The sequence below is a fragment of the Bombina bombina genome, chromosome 5 (assembly GCF_027579735.1).
Source record: "Bombina bombina isolate aBomBom1 chromosome 5, aBomBom1.pri, whole genome shotgun sequence".
Taxonomy (NCBI): Eukaryota; Metazoa; Chordata; class Amphibia; order Anura; family Bombinatoridae; genus Bombina; species Bombina bombina.
Genome location: NC_069503.1, coordinates 254,187,441 through 254,210,573, shown reverse-complemented (window position 1 = coordinate 254,210,573; position 23,133 = coordinate 254,187,441). Strand labels below are relative to the sequence as shown.

The window sequence follows — 23,133 nt, the reverse complement described above, 5'->3', positions numbered from 1 at the left end:
GCAGCAGATTAGGGGTTAATAAATATAATGTAGGTGTCGGCGATGTTGGGGGCAGCAGATTAGGGGTTAATAAGTGTAGATAGGTTGCGGCGACATTGGGGGCGGCAGATTAGGGGTTAATAAATATAATGTAGGTGTTGGCGATGTTGGGGCAGCAGATTAGGGGTTCATAAATATAATGTAGGTGGCGGTGGTGTCCGGAGCGGCAGATTAAAGGTTAAAAATTTTATTTTAGTGTTTGCGATGCGGGAGGGCCTCGGTTTAGGGGTTAATAGGTAGTTTATGGGTGTTAGTGTACTTTTTAGCACTTTAGTTATGAGTTTTATGTTACAGCGTTGTAAAGTAAAACCCATAACTACTGACTTTCAGTTGACGGTATGCTCTTGACGGTATTGGCTGTACCGCTCACTTTTTGGCCTCCCAGGACAGACTCGTAATACCGGCGCTATGGAAGTCCCATAGAAAAAAGACTTTACGAAGTTTACGTAAGTCGTTTTGCGGTAAGGCCAAAGAAGTGTGCGGTACACCTATACCTGCAAGACTCGTAATACCAGCGGGCGTAAAAAATCAGCGTTAGGACCTCTTAACGCTGCTTTTTTACCTTAACGCACAACTCGTAATCTAGCCATTTGGTTTTTTATTTGGTGACATCTATTTGTTTTAAATCTAGCACCCCCTATTAACTGTGTTTACAGTTAATTTAAGTTGGATTAAAATAAAATGCTTCTGTGAGGTACCCATTACAATTCAGACCTATTTTTTTTTACAGCAGGCTAAGCATTTATATGAAATAACTTACATTTGCAGAAATAACTTATTATGGGAAAATGCCACCATATGAAATGCAAAATAAATCATATTTGAGTCATTATTTCCTAAATATTTCAAACACACATTTTATTGCATTCATTCATCTTTGCAAAATACTTTCAATTCACCTTCCCAAAAGACCAACATTTATGATTTTATATAGATATTTTTCAATAAAAAAGAATAATTAAAGAGGAATTAAAATGAGTCAGATATTTTAGAGCTATATTTTTCTACATACATTTCAAGATCTTCTAACTATAAATATGTTAGATGCATTTTAAAATTATACTAAATTTTAATTTACCTGAGGGGTAGCTTAATCAATTTTGACAGTGTATACATGGTACTACCCCAGTCTAAACACACTTAGTGTAACAAAAATATATTTAGGGAAAAATAATATAAGATAGATGTATTAATTATAATCCTATATAGAATTTCTCAAACTGTAATCTATTTTTACATTCACTCAGTTCCGTAATTTATGTTGATTCATAGAATGTTGTATTAGTTCAGGGGAACTTATCTATTAGACTATTATTAAAATTTGTGATGTTAATGCCATTTTTATTGCAATCACTTTCTGACAGGGGTATAAAACCCCACATTGGAGAGTGGGCTCCTCTTTTTCCATACTGGGATCTCATACCCCTCAGTGTTTTATGGAGTGAGTAGGGGTTCTAAAAGTGCTACCACCCTCGACAAACACTGCTAGGTATGTACCTGGGGCAGATGTTCTCCTGTATCATGATGAACATTAGACGAGGTGTGTGACTCCTCATTTAAAATAGGGAAAATCCCTCTTTCACATGAGTCTTATACACCTTTAATTAAATTAGTGGGGCTCTGTGGTAACCCCTTTCCCCACCACTAGAAATTATAATTTCTAGTGGGGCAGGTGATGGCTATCTTGAACTGTGATGCATGGTAGGGGAACAAGTAACCCCTCATTTGAAAGAGGAGAGACTGTGTTCCTCAGTTGTATTGAGCCATCCAATGGCAGCGTAAGGTAAATCGTAGATAGCTATAATGTAGCTGATTGCTCCTTTTGCTTGTCAACTAAAAAAAAAAAGGATTTGACAGGGAGATACCCATTTACCATGAATATGACAAAGTTTGAGTCCTTAGTAATATCACTTGTCTTCCTTTAATTAAGTAAATATTTATTGGTAGTCTTTTTTTAATTATTATTTTTGTCCTCAAATTCAATATGTCAAGAACACAGAAAAATATCTAATGTCTTCTATTGCATACCATGTTCATGAAATTAGGAAATTAGTTTAATAAAAGGTCATGCATTTTATTTATTTATTTGTTTTACTTTTTCACCTGCATTCTACTTCTGTTGGGTGTCATAACTGAACTCTAACACAGTTGACCATTCCATCCTTGCCCAAACCCTTTCCTCTCTGGGGCTTCACTGCTAGCATATGTTCTATCTCTCTAACAAATACTTAATATTATTCTTACCTGGCATCTCTTTTGCTCCACTACCTCTGTTGTTTGAGTTACCTCAAGCTTCTACACTGATAATGAGGCACAGATTTGTTTTTCAAGTTTAGACCTACCCCCTTCTGTCCTCTACCATTTAAGCAAATGACAATCTACCCTGTTTCTCATCACTGGCATGATTAAGGGCACATAGCCCAAAACATTGTTATGTTTCCTTGGCATACCTAAATAGAATTAATGGATTCATACTGCATGAGCTGTTCTTCTTTTATATTTTTTTATCTTCGAATCATACTTGGCACGTCTCTTCTTTACCACCATATCAAACCACTTATTAACTCCTGGGAAAACCACCTATGCAAGATCTCCAAGATCCCTTTTTACAACATCAATGCACAGTTTCCTCACTAACTATACATGCTTGTGTATAACTTATGTAAATGTGCTTTTATTAATGGTGGTAGATTTTTCACACAGTGTTAAGGGGTTTTGTTCATTACACAAGTATTAATTTAATTTAATAATCACATATCAATTTGTATGGTATGAAATATACAGAAACGAAATGTGTTTGACAAGAAATTAGTTGGAAGCAAAAGTTTGTTATTTAGCACATATACTGTACGTAGTGGAGTCATATTTCGGTTTCAGCTACCACAATGTGCTTCCATTTCAGCATTTAAGAAAACAAAAACTAATTTTGTTTGACAATATATATATATATAGTTTGACTAATTAAAGGGACATTCAACCCCAAAAAAATGTATTTCATGAATCAGCTAGAGAATACCATTTTAAACAACTTTCCAATTTTCTTCTTTGATCTAATTTGCTTCCTTCTCTTGCTATCCATTGTTGAACAGCATACATAGGTAGGCTCAGGGGTTGGGAGCTAGCTGCTATTGGTGGCTGCACATATATACCTCTTATCATTGGCTTATTGATGTGTTCATCTAGCTCCCAGTAGTGAATTGCTGTTCCTTCAATAAAGGATACCAAGGTTATTAAAGGGACATGAAACCCCAAATTTTTCTTTCATGGTTTAGATATAGCATACAATTGAAAACATTTTTCTAATTTACTTCTATTATCAATTTTGCTTTATTCTCTTGGTATCCTTTCTTGAAGGAGCAGCAATGCACTACTGGGAACTTTCTGAACATATTGGTAAGCCAACGACAAGAGGCATATATGTGCAGGCACCAATCAGCATCTAACTCCCAGCTCCTGAGCCCATCTAGATATGCTTTTAAACAAAGGATGCCAAGAGAATGAAGCAAATTAGATAAAATAAGTAAATTGAAACATTGTTTAAAAATGTATGCTCTATCTAAATAATGGAAGAAAAATGTTGGGCTTCATGTCCCTTTAAGCCAATTTAAAAATACAAGTAAATTTAAAAGTTGTTTAAAAGTTATATGCTCTATCTGAATCACGAAAGAAGAAAAAATGAGTTACATGTTACTTTAATCATTTAACTATGCAGAATTTTACAGTTCACATTACTGCAGCACTCCTTTACAGCATCCCAGAGTGTCTAGAGATGTGATAGTTTTCCAATATTCCCAGAGGAAAGCCACACAAATTAGCACTCCTCTTCGTTGGACTTTACATAGGCCTGACACAGATTTGATGTGTGTCTTGTAATATCAGCGCAATTAAAACTGTTTGCGAAAATACGATATCACTTGCGCAAAAATGCCTCACTTGTAATCAAGCCCTTATACGGCAGTGGTGTGAAGAAGAGAAACAACTTTTATGTATGTTATAATTACAACAACTGTATGTTGGTTTGGTGCCCTTAATGGGGCCGATTTATTAAGCAGTGTATGCTGCTCATTCCGCGCGAGCCTTCTGGCTTGCCAGAATCAGGAGTTAAAGGGACACTGTACCCAAACATTTTCTTTCATGAATCAGATAGAGCATGACATTTTAAGCAACTTTCTAATTTACTCCTATTATCAAATCTTCTTTATTCTCTTGGTATCTTTATTTGAAAGGCAAGAATGTAAGTTTTGATGCCGGCCCATTTTTGGTGAACAACCTAGGTTGTCCTTGCTGATTGGTGGATAAATTCATCCACCAATCAAAAACTGCTGTCCAGAGTGCTGAACCAAGAAAAAAGCTTAGATGCCTTCTTTTTCATATAAAGATAGCAAGAGAACAAAGAAAAATTGATAATAGGAGTAAATTAGAAAGTTGCTTAAAATTGCATGCTCTATCTGAATCACAAAAGAAATTTTTTGGGTACAGTGTCCCTTTAAGAAGCAGCGGACTGAGGTGGCAGACTGCAATCATCCCGATCGGCGTCTGCTGTTGACATTTATCAATGTCGGGCGGACATGATTTGCTGCAGTGAATCATGTCAGCCCGCCATATAAAAAATTGACCCCAATGTGTTTTGTGGTTTTGGCCACTTCTGATTTAAAAAATATGAAATCATGTATTGATATTAATTTTATGTTAGTTGTATGTTTTGCTTTATCTATATTAACCAACATAAATACATTTTTTTTACTATTTTATATTGTTTTTATTAATTTATTTGTGGATGTATATTATTGTTTTTTTCTTTATGGCCAGTACATTTTGATTTCGGTGTTTGCTGTATGGGAGTTTGCACTGTTTCTTTCTTTTTACTTGCTAAACATCTTCATTTGAAAGCTGCATTGAAATATTATTGCAGTTAAATTGTATTCAGTTCTAACTTTCTATAAATGATTATGCTATCAGTTTAGCAAAATATTCAGAGAAAACTTCCATTTCAGTGGCAGACCAGCAAGCCCTGCAGAGGTAAAAGTGCTCATTACATAGCTACAAAAATAAAAATGTCAAGCCCCCTCAAGAAAATCTTTTGTTCAGCTGACTCACTAATACTATAAAACTCATTTTACATTGCATATACTACAGAATGCATTTCATTTGCATGCAAAAGGAAATACTATATTGCAAATAGAGATTCCTAAAATGAATATTACTCCTATTTCAATGAATACTTTACTGTTGTTTTAGTTTTTCTGCAAGAAACACAGAGCTTATCCTTAATTGAGTTGCAGACCTTGAAATTTACAGTATGGAGCTTGATGCCCCATGTTTCTAAAGACCGCTGCTCAGTAACCTGTCCGCCTGACACCTCCTGCTAGCGGCCGATTGGCCGTGAATCTGCAGGGGGTGGTATTGCACCAGCAGTTCACCAGAACTGCTGGTGAATGATAAATGCCGAGAGCGTATGCTGTTGGCATATATCAATGTGCAGTGGACATGATCCGCAATATCGGATCATGTTCGCTTGCACTATGATAAATAGGCCCCATTGTCTATCTCTTTAAACAATAACAATTTTAGTGTTTACTGTCCCTTTAAGGCCAGCGTCAAAGTCCATATATTATGAGAAAAATGCAGAATTGCATACTGCAGGTAATATTAATTTACATCACACAGGCATTTTACAAATATAAAAAGAACATAGAAAGGCAACAGGCAGAAATACATGCAGTACACTTAAATAGGATACTGTATTTTTATGTGAGTTCTGCTAGGGAATCATGCAGTTTTATTTCTCCCACACATAACGTGTTAGAGCATTTTATTATTGCACTGGGTTGCGGAATCTGTTGGCGCTCTACAAATAACCGATAATAATAAAATAATAACTATGGCGTGCATATAACTGTGTTTAACCCCTGAAGATGGACCCCATGAAGTTTAAAGTGCTGTTTAACACATAACATGACAGATTGTTATGTGTAAATAGTGTGTGTGCCTGAATGAAAAAATATCAGCAAATGGAAGCTTTTTCTTCTTAAAAGGGAAGAGTCCACAGCTTCATTCATTACTTTTGGGAAATACAGAACCTGGCCACCTGCAGGAGGCAAAGACACCCCAGCCAAAGGCTTAAATACCGCCCCACTTCCCTCAATCCCCAGTCATTCTTTGCCTTTCGTCACAGGAGGTTGGCAGAGAAGTGTCAGAAGTTCGAGATAGTCTTTCATGGAGGGTAGTACTCTTCGCAACCTCTCAGTGAGAGCATGGAAGAAAGTTAGAGTCCGGAGATGCAGGTAGAGTTTTCCTGTGAACCCATCTCGACTCATATAAACAGCTCCTTGGTAATCAGCGTTGACGAGTTTCGCTGCCTACCTTTCTTCACTCAAGTCCATGTCAGAAGCGAGGCTACTATATGTCACACTTGAAGGGCCGTGTTCCTGTTCCACGGCGTAGATTCCAGTAAGATCGTTTAATTTTATTTCGATATGTGAATGTAATGTTAACGAAACAGGTAGGGTCCCAATGGGACTCCTTTTATCTTAATAAGGAATCATTGGTTAATATCTCCTGAGGGGGGTTATTGAACAGGGGGGGACTTTTAATCATGTTAGTTATACAGTTCTATCTGCAAATGTGTAGCTATACTTAGGCTCACAGCCTTTACGGAACATAATGGCTTTCTTTTAGTGACGCAATCTTTCCAGATTGTGCGCCCTTTTTGTGACTGGCACGGTGCACCTCGTGACGGGTGCAGTTACGTTGTTTTCTCACTTCCGTATGCTGACTGTGCGCGACCAAAAGAGTCTTGCTCGTGGGTTGTCTGGGTCACAGGAGGTGGTGAGTGCCCCAGCCATTGGGGTTGTTAAAGGGTGTTAGTAAATTTTTGTCATTTTTGTAATCCCAAGATTATGGAGGATTCTGATATGCGCGACACGGATGCCTCCAATACAGAGGATGTGTCTTGTGATGAATATGAAATGGCCCGGGTAATCAATGCCCATCAGTTATGTTAAGATTGCCGTTCTAGAGTACTCTCTTCTCCTGAAGCAGGAAGCCTAGAGTGCGTTTAGCTATCCACCTCCGAGGTTTCCATGACCCGTGAAGCAAGTATCCCAGTCCATTTCCTGGCTGCACAAGCAGGTGTCCCTATGGCCTTTACTCCTTCTCTGGAGGGTAGCTTGTTTTCTCCAGAGGTTACAGCACGGTTCCGCATGGCCATTTCTATGGCGCTGAATCATTTATATCTCCCAAGTGAAGTATTTCTAAGATACTGTCCATGTTCCGTTAACCAGGGCTCGTCGAGCGTGGGATCGCCCGATTCAGTTCAGCTTTCTGCGGAAGCGTTGGCCCCTGAGACTTCAGGGGCCCCTATATCTGAGCCAGGGTCTTCAGTTGATCCGGTGAGGGATGATTTTGCCTTCCGTTATAGGCTGGCTCGCCTTCGTGTTCTTTTAAGACATGTTTTGGCAATTTTGGAGGGATTCGAGGCCTTAGAAGCAGGATGGCAAAATGTATAGGACGTTTGGGGATGTAACCAATCTCCTTAACGTTGACGTTTGTCTTTTGCTTTTTTTTTTCGGTTCCGGTTCTGAGTTTGGGTGAATGGGGCTTGGATGAATGGCTGGTTCCGTTGTCGTCCTCATTCACCTTGGGCGTTCACCTGATGGGTGCTGCCTTCATTTTATTTTTTGATCCGTATGGATGTGTTTAATTTGTTTTTTCTAAAGCTCATGTCTGTAAGATTTTCGTTTTCTAGAACCGATACTTGCGACTTAGGTCGCGTGGGAACTTTCTTGGAAGTTGCGCACTTATCGAATAATATAATTATGTCTTCCTAGTTCATTTATTGATCCTTCAGGACGAATTTTCTTGGACCTTGGGCAGTTCTAGAGTGTCCTCATACCAGGCAGGTACTGGTCAGATACTTTTTCGGCTGTTACCAGGGTTCATGTCACCCTTGTGGTGCTGATTAATCCTGCTGGATTTTGAATGTCTCTTGGCCTATTCTATGGACTCTGGGCTCGGATCCTACCGAAGTATGAGGCCTGTTGTTTAAATACAACCCCTCCGGTCGGAGGGTTATGAGTGCCAATCTAGGTTGGCTGTTAGGGCTTCTCGCCTGGGATGCGGATCTGTTTTTGCAGACATCATCATGGTTCTTCAGGTCCCCGGGGACTCAGAACCATTATTCCATTCTTGGAGTGGAAGATGTGTGTGACCTATGTGGTCTGGTGTACCGAGTGATTAATAGTTTGCATTTTCACTCAAGGTCTTCCGGACACTGACTCTTTAGCCTATTAAGCATTTTCTTGCGGTGGCGGAGTTCCATTCCTTCCCGCCTTTGGAAGTTTGGTGATATAGCTCAGTAGTAGAGCATTGGACTACAGATCAAGAGGTCCCTGGTTCAGATCCAGGTGTCCCCTTTAATGGATCATATGGTCCGGATGTGCGGGCATATTCCTTCTCTGCTCAGAGTTGTGTTACTCTAAGAGTTGGTGTGCAGGGGTTCCCTGCCTTCTAGGATCTCTGGCTGTTATCTCTTCCATTACCCTTGGTCTGACCATGGTCTCGACGTTCGGGTGCATTTCTGTCCTCGTTGGAACTCTATCCTTGGGGCTTGTCAGTGAAGGGCAAGGTCGGTTACAGATAGCCGCCCTTCTGGGGTCAGGTAGTTGACCTTTTATCCTTGTTGCTCCGTTGGGGGCTTCCTGGGCGGTGCCTTAAGTTTGGAATGCGAGCAGGGTACAGGGTTTTTCATTCACCTTCGGGTGTTGGTTGCTACCTTGCCTGTGTGTATAGCACATATTAACGCTTGCCTACAAGTTTTCTTTGAGATCCAAGTGCCCTGGGTGCTGAATCTTAGACCGTTGTGGATGTCCTTGTGACTCTTGGGTTTCAGGCTATGCTAGATCGCCAAGTCTACGGACTTTAGAGGAGTTCCTCCTTGTAGGAGGCAGCTTAGTTTTCCTCTGGCAGTTCGATCATCGACCGCTTCCTTTTTTTCCGAGGACCCTGACCTAGGACCATGTCTCTTTGGATGGGTGTGGACGGTTTGAACTTACACTAGATGTTTGTGGTCCCGCAGGCCTCTCTTCGTAGAGACTGGGGCTCTGTGAGAGATGCCTATCTGTTTGTGGCTTAGGTCTTAGGTCCTCCTGACGATTCCCTACTGTTCTTCTGGCGCATTTACACTGTTCCTGTAGACTCCAGGTATCTTCACCTGGGTTGGCGATATGGCCGAGGGGTCTCACCTCTATGGTATGGTGGTTTCCGTTGTTTAATTTCCTCCTCTTCTAGAGCGGGGGTAGGGTTCTCCGGGTTCAGAGTTACCTTGTAATTTGGAGAGACCTGTGGGTCCTTGGTGTCTTGCCTTGTAAGGGTTTTTTTTCCCTTCTTGCGTTTTAGAATCCTGGAAGGGGAGTTGCGATGTAGTGACCGGTTCCTGCGGCGGGAGGCTGAGGGTTTGATCCCTTTGGGGCTCCTGCTATATGTAGATTCTGATATATGGATGCTGAGGGTTTGAGGGCCTTCTTCCCTTGGGAAGCGTTCCTTGTTTTTTAGAGAAGACAGCCATGTAGGGGGTTTCGTACCCGAGCACAATGTCTATCCAGACTTATGGTAGTATACAGTTTGTTGTAAGGATTATCGGTTTAACCGGGGGCTTTGTTCCTAGGTTGACCCTTCCTTTCTCTTCCCGGAAGTCTGGGTCTCTTGTCTTTGGTCTTGGCTAGCCTTGGGCTGGGACCATTATCCTAGAGGGAAGATGGGGATCGGTTACTCTATGCAGGGTTGACCGTTTTCCTTAGAGTCGGTTCTCTCCTTTGTGGGAGGTCTTGGATGTCCTCCTCTTTTCCACTGGAGTTCGGTGCTGGGAGTGGGTGCTCATTGGAGCCTGTTATTCAGAAGGCTGTGAGCCCTTGGTAGGTTTGCAGTTGCATCCAACTACAGCTATTGCACTTTGAGGGTGTAACCAGCTACAGCTAATTGCACTTTGACTGGGTGTTAGCAAGCTTGAAACGCCTTCGGTGCTTGGGTTTAGCAACAGTGACTCCGCTTCCTACCTGGAAGCTGGTCATTGGGAGTTCCTGCTCAGACGGTTGGTGTTCTTTTGGAGAACTCTTTACTAGCTGCTGGGATAGTTATCCTAATTCTGCTGTCTCTGCTGTCTAGCTTGCAGATCTAGATCTAATATGAGGCAACGGGGAACTCATGGTTTTCCTGGAGTACCTTTGGGTATGGTACAGGGTCAGGGATATGAGGGTGTCCTTGAGTCCGTTTTGGGACATATTTCCCTGTGTATGGATCTCTTTTTCTTCAGTCCTTGTGTTTCTAGGGAATTCGTCTCCCTGGGCGTTGCTATTGTAAGACAACCATGGGTTGTTGTATGTTCTGCATGATCCTTTGTATTTTTCATAAAACTCTGTTCTCCTTTTTGGGGGCAGATGGCGGTCCTTGTCTTAGCCGGGTATCTTCATGGGAGTCGTGCTCAGCATGGGGTTGACTCCTCAGAGGTTGTTTGGGCTTGACGGACTCTGGGACTGAGTGGTTTAGTTTGGCTTTGCCGGCAGTGTAACTAATGTGCAGTTAACTGGGCTTTTTTTTTTTTAGGGTGTTGAATAAACAGGCTGTGGTGCCTTTCAAAGGGGCCGCATTTTGTTCCGACCCGTTGTTTGCATTCAGTGTCCTCTAGCTTGGGTTTTCTTTTCCCAAAAGTAATGAATGCAGCTGTGGACTCTTCCTTTTAAGAAGAAAATCATAAATTATGCTTACCTGATCATTTAATTTTCTTCTGAAGGGAAGAGTCCACAGCTCCCGCCCGTGTTTTTATCTATGAGGCGGCTGTAATTTTTTGTTCTTCCGGCACCTTTTTTCACGTTGATATTTCTCCTACTGTTCCTTGTTCCCTTGGCAGAATTATTATCAGGTAAGCATAATTTATGTTTTTTAACATAAGTTTCAGCTTTGGTATAAATCACTAAACTTAAATGATATTGCAGACACTCTTAGCCGCCCCCCCATAATCAGCAGTTTACTCTGGGTATTATTACAGCAGGTGTCACTTGATCGTATGTGCTATTGGGTGCATGCTGCAATTGTACGGCACTGCACAAACACCTCCCAATTGTCTGTATATATTGTGCACTGCTCCTGAAATCATGCATGACATATGCGAAACCAAATGTACATGCAAGTGTGATTCTGTATCTGTAGAACTGCCTTCTACCGAATACATAGGACAGATTGCCACTTCCTTATAAGGAAAATGGTGTGTGTGTGTGGGGGGGGGGGGGAGGATTGGTTTCCACAACAAATCTGCAGGATCAAAGGGGTTAATGGAATATATATTGTGGCACAATTAACATGTAAACTTCTGTTTATAGAAATTACATGACTGGATGTTAAACAGACGTTTTATATCCCATTAAAGGGACACTGAACCCAAAATTTTTCTTTCGTGATTCAGGTAGAGCATGCAATTTTAAGCAACTTTCTAATTTACTCCTATTATCAAATTGTCTTCATTCTCTTGGTATCTTTATTTGAAATGCAAGAATGTAAGTTTAGATGCCGGCCCATTTTTGGTGAACAACCTGGGTTGTTCTTGCTGATTGGTGGATAAATTCATCCACCAATAAACAAGTGCTGTCTATGGTCCTAAACCAAAAAAATAGCTTAGATGCCTTCTTTTTCAAATAAAGATAGCAAGCGAATGAAAAAAACTTGATAATAGGAGTAAATAAGAAAGTTGCTTAAAATTGCATGCTCTATCTGTATCACAAAAAATAATAATTTGGGTTCAGTGTCCCTTTAAGTTTCCTGCCCCATAATGCTTGTTTTTTTTGTTTGTTTTTTTTTGGGGGGGGGGGTTTCTTTCAGAATTTCAATGACTATTTTTTTTGCTACATTGTCCATAATCCTACATAGGGGAATTTGATTCATAAAATGTAATTTCACATACAGGTGGCGGTTATATACCATTTATTTCTGCTTGCAGAGAAGAGTTAGGCATCCTGCATATACAAAAGCAGTTACATCCATTTTCCGCTTTATATGCTTAAAGGGACAGTGTACTGTAAAATTGGTTTCCTCTTAATATATTTACAGTGAATTGTTATACTATCTGCAGAGTTTAAATTGTATTGGAAATTACTAATTTATTTACATTTTTGTAGATGAAATTGCTTCCTCTGCTTATTGAAACCTGAGCTTCCAGGGAGAGCAGATCTAATTAGCTTAGCTCTCTATATTTACACCGAATCCTCCTTATCTCTCTATACACAGTGAAACCAACATTTTCGACTTGATTTATCAAGCCCTTCGCCTCTCTGCAACTGAGGTTCTCACAAGAAAACCTGCAGTCAAAATGTATCAAACAGTGGTCATCAGACCGCTGCTTCTTAGCCACTTTTCCACCTTTTAGGTGGAGAATTTCAATCTTCCTGGTCTCGTCCGACTGGGGAGATTGACAGCTTCTGCCCCCGCGTGATTTGCTGTGCGCGGGCAGGGGGCGGCATTGCATGCGAGCACAAAATAGCGAGTCGAGCTGCGGCGGACAGGGACACATATGTACGCCCCTTTCCGCCGTAGGTTGATAAATCAAGCCATTAGAGAGAGCAAAGGAACATTAACATTTTAGTATCGTTGTCCCACCACCCACTAAAAGAGGGAATTGACTTCTAAACCTTCTTGTTTACACAGATTTTCTGTTCTTAAATACTGTCATTTTCATATACAGTCAAAAGCAAGTATTTCAAATTACAAAATAAAGGTAAATTAGCTATTTGTAATTAATTGAATATACTACAGCAGGTAAAATGGATCATTGAGAACACATTAAAGGACAAAAAAATCCTATTACAATTGCCCTTTATGCAAAGCCCCAAGGGCACTATAACCCCCAAAAAACGCCCCTAGCTTCCTTTTTTTGAATAGAGATTTTCATGTGATATTTTTAATTGGCTTTTTTACAGATATGCTGCATCACTTTCAAGGGATTTAGCATTTGGGTACCTGTCCCTTTAAGGGTTTTAGCTGGTGTCACTATCCCTTAAAAATTAGTAATGTTTTGCTAGTTTGATTAATTAGAAAATACCATTTACATTTAAGATGTCTAAAATCTCTGATAGTTTGTTTTGTGGTTTAGTTGGTTAATAGAGTGTTAGCAGTATTCTAATACTGAAAGCATTATATGAAACAGAATACTGTACGCTTATCACATGTGCAACTTCATGTTACAGCTTGTCTTTTTCTCCTCTGTTACTTAGGCGTTATGTCTCTGCTGCGGCCCCTTCTCTTGGACGTGGTCCCAAGTATCCAGCAGACCTCTGCTTTGGCTCTTGGAAGGCTAGCCAATTATAATGATGACCTGGCAGAAGCAATTGTTAAAGGAGACATTCTTCCACAACTTGTGTATTCTCTGGCTGAGCAGAATGTAAGAATATGCACTATACATTTATGTTTTTACTAATCAAAATGGACAAGACTTTAGCAGTCAAATAAAACACTTATGTGAACATTCCCATATTAAACTAGGTTAGAAACATACTTATAGCTCACAATTACCAAAAAAACACAAATACCCACAGTAACAACTTAAAAGGATATTACTCAATAATAACAAATATGTAAGAGCAGGGATTAAACACATTTAAAATAATTTACAGGAGAAAATGTTAATGCTGTTTAAATTGAAGCTAACAGGAAATGCATGATTTTGTACTTTCTATCCCCAGGGAGCTGATTCTCATTGGCTGAGTATGCCAGCTCCCAAGCCTTATTGGTGGACAGAGATATGTCTACTCAAGCATTTGTTTTAGTGTAATATAAGGTATTTTAGGTAAAGCAAAGAAAAAGCATTGCCTTTTATGTCCTTTTAAATGCTTCACCCTCTCCCTGAAGTGATGCTAAAGCAACTTGAAAATCAAAAGGGAAATTAAAAACATTGTTTAAAGGGAAACCCCAGCATTTTCTTTCATGATTTGGACAATTTTAAACAACTTTCCAATGTACTTCTATTATGAAACTTGCTTCATTCACTTGTTATGCTTTGCTGAAGGAACAGCATTGCACTACTGGTAGATAGATGAACACATCTAGTTATCCAATCACAAGAAACAAATGCATGCATGCTCCAATCAGCATCTAGCTCCCACTAGTGTAGGATATGGTGTAATGTTTTTCAACAATGGATACCAAGAGAACGAAGCAAAATTTAAAATAAAAAGTGAATTTAAAAGTGTCTTAAAATTACACGTTTTATCTGAATCATGCAAGTTTAATTTTGACTTTCCTATCCCTTTAACCCTTTGAGTGCTAAGCACTTTCCCACCTGGGTGCTAAGATTTTTTATTGTTTTTTGTTTTTTTTTGAACAATTTCTTTTTACAACCTTTTTTTTATTTTTTTCAGACCCCCAAGACTTACACAGCTCCATTTGGAGCTTCATAATTCGGCCCCTTTGCCTGTTGGTTACTTTCATTGTATGGTTTTATACTTTTTTGGGTTCTTTTGGGATTGTGGATTTTGTTTTTCAGGGAAAAAAATAAATTTCTTAAATCCCACCTTTTATGTTTCATTACTCGTGGACTCCACTGCTTGGGTATTAGTTCACAGGAGTAATGTATCATGGACTCTCACCACCTGTATGAAAGAAAACATAATTTATGCTTAGCTGATAAATTCATTTTTTTTCATGGTGGTGAGAGTCCATGAGACTCCACTCTTTTTTTCCCTAGTGTTTTTTTCTTGTGCTTCTATTTCTTTCATGTAATTAGCAAGAGTCCATGAGCTAGTGACGTATGGGATATACATTCCTACCAGGAGGGGCAAAGTTTCCCAAACCTCAAAATGCCTACAAATACACCCCTCACCACACCCACAAATCAGTTTTTACAAACTTTGCCTCCCATGGAGGTGGTGAAGTAAGTTTGTGCTAGATTCTAAGTTTATATGCGCTTCGCAGCAGGCTGGAGCCCGGTTTTCCTCTCAGTGTGCAGTGAATGTCAGAGGGATGTGAGGAGAGTATTGCCTATTTGAATTCAATGGTCTCTTTCTACTGGATCTTTTTCATAGGTTCTCTGTTATCGGTCGTAGAGATTCATCTCTTACCTCCCTTTTCAGATCGACGATATACTCTTATATACCATTACCTCTACTGATTCTCGTTTCAGTACTGGTTTGGCTTTCTACTACATGTAGATGAGTGTCCTGGGGTAAGTAAATCTTATTTTTTGTGACACTCTAAGCTATGGTTGGGCACTTTTATGTTAAAGTTCTAAATATTTGTGTTTAAACATTTATTTGCCTTGATTCAGGATGATCAATATTCCTTATTACAGACAGACAGTTTCATTATTTGGGATAATGCATATGAATTATCAATTTCTCCAACATAGGTGTGTCCGGTCCACGGCGTCATCCTTACTTGTGGGATATTCTCTTCCCCAACAGGAAATGGCAAAGAGCCAGCAAAGCTGGTCACATGATCCCTCCTAGGCTCCGCCTACCCCAGTCATTCTCTTTGCCGTTGTACAGGCAACATCTCCACGGAGATGGCTTAGAGTTTTTTAGTGTTTAACTGTAGTTTTTATTATTCAATCAAGAGTTTGTTATTTTAAAATAGTGCTGGTATGTACTATTTACTCTGAAACAGAAAAGAGATGAAGATTTCTGTTTGTATGAGGAAAATGATTTTAGCAACCGTTACTAAAATCCATGGCTGTTCCACACAGGACTGTTGAGAGGACTTAACTTCAGTTGGGGGAACAGTGAGCAGTCTTTTGCTGCTTGAGGTATGACACATTCTAACAAGACGATGTAATGCTGGAAGCTGTCATTTTCCCTATGGGATCCGGTAAGCCATTTTTATTCAGACAGTAAATAAGGGCTTCACAAGGGTTTATTAAGACTGTAGACATTTTCTGGGCTAAATCGATCATATTTACACATATTTAGCCTTGAGGAATAATTTAATCTGGGTATTTTTTGTAAAATAATATCGGCAGGCACTGTTTTAGACACTTTATTCTATAGGGGCTTTCCCTAATCATAGTCAGAGCCTCATTTTCGCGCCGGTATGGCGCACTTGTTTTTGAGAACAGCATGGCATGCAGCTGCATGTGTGTGGAGCTCTGATACATAGAAAAGTCTTTCTGAAGGCATCATTTGGTATCGTATTCCCCTTTGGGCTTGGTTGGGTCTCAGCAAAGCAGATTCCAGGGACTGTAAAGGGGTTAAATATAAAAACGGCTCCGGTTCCGTTATTTTAAGGGTTAAAGCTTCCAAATTTGGTGTGCAATACTTTTAAGGCTTTAAGACACTGTGGTGAAATTTTGGTGAATTTTGAACAATTCCTTCATACTTTTTCGCAATTGCAGTAATAAAGTGTGTTCAGTTTAAAATTTAAAGTGACAGTAACGGTTTTATTTTAAAACGTTTTTTGTGCTTTGTTATCAAGTTTATGCCTGTTTAACATGTCTGAACTACCAGATAGATTGTGTTCTGACTGTGGGGAAGCCAAGGTTCCTTCTCATTTAAATAGATGTGATTTATGTCATAAAAAAATTTAGTAAAAATGATGCCCAAGATGATTCCTCAAGTGAGGGGAGTAAGCATGGTACTGCATCATCCCCTCCTTCGTCTACACCAGTCTTGCCCATACAGGAGGCCCCTAGTACATCTAGCGCGCCAATACTCCTTACTATGCAACAATTAACGGCTGTAATGGATAATTCTATCAAAAACATTTTAGCCAATATGCCCACTTATCAGCGAAAGCGCGACTGCTCTGTTTTAGAAAATACTGAAGAGCATGAGGACGCTGATGATATTGTTTCTGAAGGGCCCCTACACCAGTCTGAGGGGGCCAGGGAGGTTTTGTCTGAGGGAGAAATTTCAGATTCAGGAAAAATTTCTCAACAAGCTGAACCTGATGTGATTACTTTTAAATTTAAGTTGGAACATCTCCGCGCTCTGCTTAAGGAGGTGTTATCCAATTTGGATGATTGTGATTATCTGGTCATTCCAGAAACACTATGTAAAATGGACAAGTTCCTAGAGGCCCCGGGGCCCCCCGAAGCTTTTCCTATATCCAAGCGGGTGGCGTACATTGTTAATAAAGAATGGGACAGGCCCGGTATACCTTTCGTACCTCCCCCCATATTTAAAAAATTGTTTCCTATAGTCGACCCCAGAAAGGACTTATGGCAGACAGTCCCCAAGGTCGAGGGGGCGGTTTCTACTCTAAACAAGCGCGCCACTATACCCATAGAAGATAGTTGTGCTTTCCAAGATCCTATGGATAAAAAATTAGAAGGTTTGCTAAAAAAGATGTTTGTTCAGCAAGGTTACCTTCTACAACCAATTGCATGCATTGTCCCTGTCACTACAGCCGCGTGTTTCTGGTTCGATGAGCTAGAAAAGGCGATTATTAGTAATTCTTCTTCTTATGAGGAGATTATGGACAGAATTCGTGCTCTTAAATTGGCTAATTCTTTCACCCTAGACGCCACCTTGCAATTGGCTAGGTTAGCGGCGAAAAATTCTGGGTTTGCTATTGTGGCGCGCAGAGCGCTTTGGTTAAAATCTTGGTCAGCGGATGCGTCTTCCAAGAACAAATTGCTTGACATTCCTTTCAAGGGGAAAACACTGTTTGGCCCTGACTTGAAAGAGATTATCTCTGATATCACTGGGGGCAAGGGCCACGCCCTTCCTCAGGATAGGTCTTTCAAGGCCAAAAATAAACCTAATTTTCGTCCCTTTCGCAGAAACGGACCAGCCCCAAGTGCTACGTCCTCTAAGCAGGAGGGTAATACTTCTCAAGCCAATCCAGCCTGGAGACCTATGCAAGGCTGGAACAAAGGAAAGCAGGCCAAGAAACCTGCCACTGCTCCCAAGACAGCATGAGATGCGGGCCCCCGATCCGGGACCGGATTTGGTGGGGGGCAGACTCTCTCTCTTCACTCAGGCTTGGGCAAGAGATGTTCTGGATCCTTGGGCGCTAGAAATAGTCTCCCAAGGTTATCTTCTGGAAGTGATTCATCCTGTTCCATTAAGAGAACGAGGGATGGGGTTCTACTCCAATCTGTTCGTAGTTCCCAAAAAAAGAGGGAACGTTCAGACCAATCTTAGATCTCAAGATCCTAAACAAGTTTCTCAAGGTTCCATCGTCCAAAATGGAAACCATTCGAACAATCCTTCCATCCAGGAAGGTCAATTCATGACCACGGTGGATTTAAAGGATGCGTATCTACATATTCCTGTCCACAAGGAACATCATCGGTTCCTAAGGTTCGCATTCCTGGACAAACATTACCAGTTCGTGGCGCTTCCTTTCGGATTAGCCACTGCTCCAAGGATTTTCTCAAAGGTACTAGGGTCCCTTCTGGCGGTGCTAAGACCAAGGGGCATTGCTGTAGTACCTTACTTGGACGACATTCTGATTCAAGCGTCGTCCCTTCCTCAAGCAAAGGCTCACACGGACATAGTCCTGGCCTTTCTCAGATCTCACGGATGGAAAGTGAACGTGGAAAAGAGTTCTCTATCTCCGTCGACAAGAGTTCCCTTCTTGGGAACAATAATAGACTCCTTAGAAATGAGGATTTTTCTGACAGAGACCAGAAAAACAAAACTTCTAAGCTCTTGTCGGATACTTCATTCCGTTCCTCTTCCTTCCATAGCGCAGTGCATGGAAGTGATAGGTTTGATGGTAGCGGCAATGGACATAGTTCCTTTTGCGCGCATTCATCTAAGACCATTACAACTGTGTATGCTCAGTCAGTGGAATGGGGACTATACAGACTTGTCTCCGAAGATACAAGTAAATCAGAGGACCAGAGACTCACTCCGTTGGTGGCTGTCCCTGGACAACCTGTCACAAGGGGTGACCTCCCGCAGACCAGAGTGGGTCATTGTCACGACCGACGCCAGTCTGATGGGCTGGGGCGCGGTCTGGGGATCCCTGAAAGCTCAGGGTCTTTGGTCTCGGGAAGAATCTCTTCTACCGATAAATATTCTGGAACTGAGAGCGATATTCAATGCTCTCAAGGCTTGGCCTCAGCTAGCGAGGGCCAAGTTCATACGGTTTCAATCAGACAAACATGACGACTGTTGCGTACATCAACCATCAGGGGGGAACAAGGAGTTCCCTGGCGATGGAAGAAGTGACCAGAATCATTCAATGGGCGGAGACTCGCTCCTGCCACCTGTCTGCAATCCACATCCCAGGAGTGGAAAATTGGGAAGCGGATTTTCTGAGTCATCAGACATTGCATCCGGGGGAGTGGGAACTCCATCCGGAAATCTTTGCCCAAATCACTCAACTGTGGGGCATTCCAGACATGGATCTGATGGCCTCTCGTCAGAACTTCAAGGTTCCTTGCTACGGGTCCAGATCCAGGGATCCCAAGGCGACTCTAGTAGATGCACTAGTAGCACCTTGGACCTTCAAACTAGCCTATGTATTCCCGCCGTTTCCTCTCATCCCCAGGCTGGTAGCCAGGATCAATCAGGAGAGGGCGTTGGTGATCTTGATAGCTCCTGCGTGGCCACGCAGGACTTGGTATGCAGATCTGGTGAATATGTCATCGGCTCCACCATGGAAGCTACCTTTGAGACGAGACCTTCTTGTTCAAGGTCCGTTCGAACATCCGAATCTGGTCCCACTCCAGCTGACTGCTTGGAGATTGAACGCTTGATCTTATCAAAGCGAGGGTTCTCAGATTCTGTTATTGATACTCTTGTTCAGGCCAGAAAGCCTGTAACTAGAAAAATTTACCACAAAATTTGGAAAAAATATATCTGTTGGTGTGAATCTAAAGGATTCCCTTGGGACAAGGTTAAGATTCCTAAGAGTCTATCCTTCCTTCGAGAAGGATTGGAAAAAGGATTATCTGCAAGTTCCTTGATGGGACAGATTTCTGCCTTGTCTGTGTTACTTCACAAAAAGCTGGCAGCTGTGCCAGATGTTCAAGCCTTTGTTCAGGCTCTGGTTAGAATCAAGCCTGTTTACAAACCTTTGACTCCTCCTTGGAGTCTCAACTTAGTTCTTTCAGTTCTTCAGGGGGTTCCGTTTGAACCCTTACATTCCGTTGATATTAAGTTATTATCTTGGAAAGTTTTGTTTTTGGTTGCAATTTCTTCTGCTAGAAGAGTTTCAGAATTATCTGCTCTGCAGTGTTCTCCTCCTTATCTGGTGTTCCATGCAGATAAGGTGGTTTTACGTACTAACCTGGTTTTCTTCCAAAAGTTGTTTCTAACAAAAACATTAACCAGGAGCTAGTCGTGCCTTCTCTGTGTCCGAAACCAGTTTCGAAGAAGGAACGTTTGTTGCACAATTTGGATGTTGTTCGCGCTCTAAAATTCTATTTAGATGCTACAAAGGATTTTAGACAAACATCTTCCTTGTTTGTTGTTTATTCTGGTAAAAGGAGAGGTCAAAAAGCAACTTCTACCTCTCTCTCTTTTTGGATTAAAAGCATCATCAGATTGGCTTACGAGACTGCCGGACGGCAGCCTCCTGAAAGGGTCACAGCTCCTTCCACTAGGGCTGTGGCTTCCACATGGGCCTTCAAGAACGAGGCTTCTGTTGATCAGATATGTAGGGCAGCGACTTGGTCTTCACTGCACTCTTTTACCAAATTTTACAAGTTTGATACTTTTGCTTCTTCTGAGGCTATTTTTGGGAGAAAGGTTTTGCAAGCCGTGGTGCCTTCCATTTAGGTGACCTGATTTGCTCCCTCCCTTCATCCGTGTCCTAAAGCTTTGGTATTGGTTCCCACAAGTAAGGATGACGCCGTGGACCGGACACACCTATGTTGGAGAAAACATAATTTATTTTTACCTGATAAATTACTTTCTCCAAGGGTGTGCCCGGTCCACGGCCCGCCCTGGTTTTTTAATCAGGTCTGATAATTTTTTTTTCTTTAACTACAGTCACCACGGTATCATATGGTTTCTCCTATGCAAATATTCCTCCTTAACGTCGGTCGAATGACTGGGGTAGGCGGAGCCTAGGAGGGATCATGTGACCAGCTTTGCTGGCTCTTTGCCATTTCCTGTTGGGGAAGAGAATATCCCACAAGTAAGGATGACGCCGTGGACCGGACACACCGTTGGAGAAAGTAATTTATCAGGTAAACATAAATTCTGTTTTTTTTCTTACCTTTAAATTGACTTTTTTCTCTGTGGGCTGTTAGGCTCGCGGGGGCTGAAAATGCTTCATTTTATTGCGTCATTCTTGGCGCTGACTTTTTTGGCGCAAAAAAATTCTTTGTCATTTCCGGCGTCATACTTGTCACCGGAAGTTGTTCGTGATTGCGTCATTTTTTTGACGTTTTGCGCCAAAATTGTCGGCGTCACCGGATGTAGTGTCATTCTTGGCGCCAAAAGCATTTAGGCGCCAATAATGTGGGCGTCTTTTTTAGCGCTAAAAAAATGTGGGCGTCATTTTTGTCTCCACCTTTTTTTCTCATTATTTAAGTCTCATTTTTCTTTTGCTTCTGGTTACTAGAGGCTTGTTCATTGGCATTTTTTCCCATTCCTGAAACTGTCATTTAAGGAATTTGATAAATTTTGCTTTATATGTTGTTTTTTCTCTTACATATTGCAAGATGTCTCAGATTGACCCTGGATCAGAAGCTACTTCTGGAAAAAACGCTGCCTGATGCTGGTCCTACCAAAGTTAAGTGCATTTGTTGTAAACTTGTGGTATCTGTTCCTCCGGCTGTAGTTTGTGATGAATGTCATGATAAACTTGCTAATGCAGATAAAATTTCCATTAGTAATATTCCATTACCTGTTGCTGTTCCATCAACATCTAATACTCAGGATGTTCCTGTTAATATAAGAGATTTTGTTTCTAAATCTATTAGGAAGGCTATGTCTGTTATTCCTCCTTCCAGTAAGCGTAAAAGGTCTTTTAAAACTTCTCATTTCTCAGATGAATTTTTAAATGAACATCATCATTCTGATTTGTCTGTTTCTGATGAGGATTTTTCTGGTTCAGAGGATTCTGTCTCAGATATTGACACTGATAAATCTTCATATTTATTTAAAATGGAATTTATTTGTTCTTTACTTAAAGAAGTTTTAATCGCTTTAGAAATTGAGGATTCTAGTCCTCTTGATACTAAATCTAATAAGCGTTTAAATTCGTTTTTTAAACCTCCTGTAGTTATTCCGGAAGTTTTTCCTGTCCCTGGTGCTATTTCTGAAGTAATTTCTAGGGAATGGAATAATCTGGGTAATTCTTTTACTCCTTCTAAAAGATTTAAGAAATTGTATCCTGTGCCATCTGACAGATTAGAGTTTTGGGACAAAATCCCTAAAGTTGATGGGGCTATCTCTACTCTTGCTAAGCGTACTAATATTCCTACGGCAGATAGTACTTCCTTTAAGGATCCTTTAGATAGGAAGATTGATTCCTTTCTAAGGAAAGCTTATTTATGTTCAGGTAATCTTCTTAGGCCTGCTATTTCTTTGGCTGATGTTGCTGCAGCTTCCACTTTTTGGTTGGAGGCTTTGGCGCAACAAGTGTCAGATCATAATACTCATAGCATTGTTAAACTTCTTCAACATGCTAATAACTTTATTTGTGATGCCATTTTTTATATCATCAGAGTTGATGTCAGGTATATGTCTTTAGCTATTCTAGCTAGAAGAGCTTTATGGCTTAAAACTTGGAATGCTGATATGTCTTCTAAGTCAACTTTGCTTTCCCTTTCTTTTCAAGGTAATAAATTGTTTGGTTCTCAGTTGGATTCTATTATTTCAACTGTTACTGGGGGGAAAGGAACTTTTTTACCTCAGGATAAAAAATCTAAAGGTAAATATAGGGCTGCTAATCGTTTTCGTTCCTTTCGTCAGAATAAGGAACAGAAGCCTGATCCTTCCCCTAAAGGAACGGTTTCTGTTTGGAAACCGTCTCCAGTCTGGAATAAATCCAAGCCTTTTAGAAAGCCAAAGCCAGCTCCCAAGTCCACATGAAGGTGCGGCCCTCATTCCAGCGCAGCTGGTAGGGGGCAGATTACGATTTTTCAAAGAAATTTGGATCAAATCGATTCACAGTCTTTGGATTCAGAACATTGTTTCACAAGGGTACAGAATA

At 40.7% G+C, this 23,133-nt stretch overlaps 1 protein-coding gene across 1 annotated transcript in view; it reads left to right on the top strand.

Annotated features, from left to right (window-relative positions):
* SPAG6 (sperm associated antigen 6) overlaps positions 1-23,133 on the top strand; it is a 367,292-nt gene that overhangs the window by 154,318 nt on the left and 189,841 nt on the right. Inside the window, exon 3 of the mRNA XM_053713957.1 lies at positions 13,296-13,462. Within this exon, the coding sequence (XP_053569932.1) occupies positions 13,296-13,462 (167 nt within the window). The remainder of the gene's footprint in view (positions 1-13,295; positions 13,463-23,133) is intronic.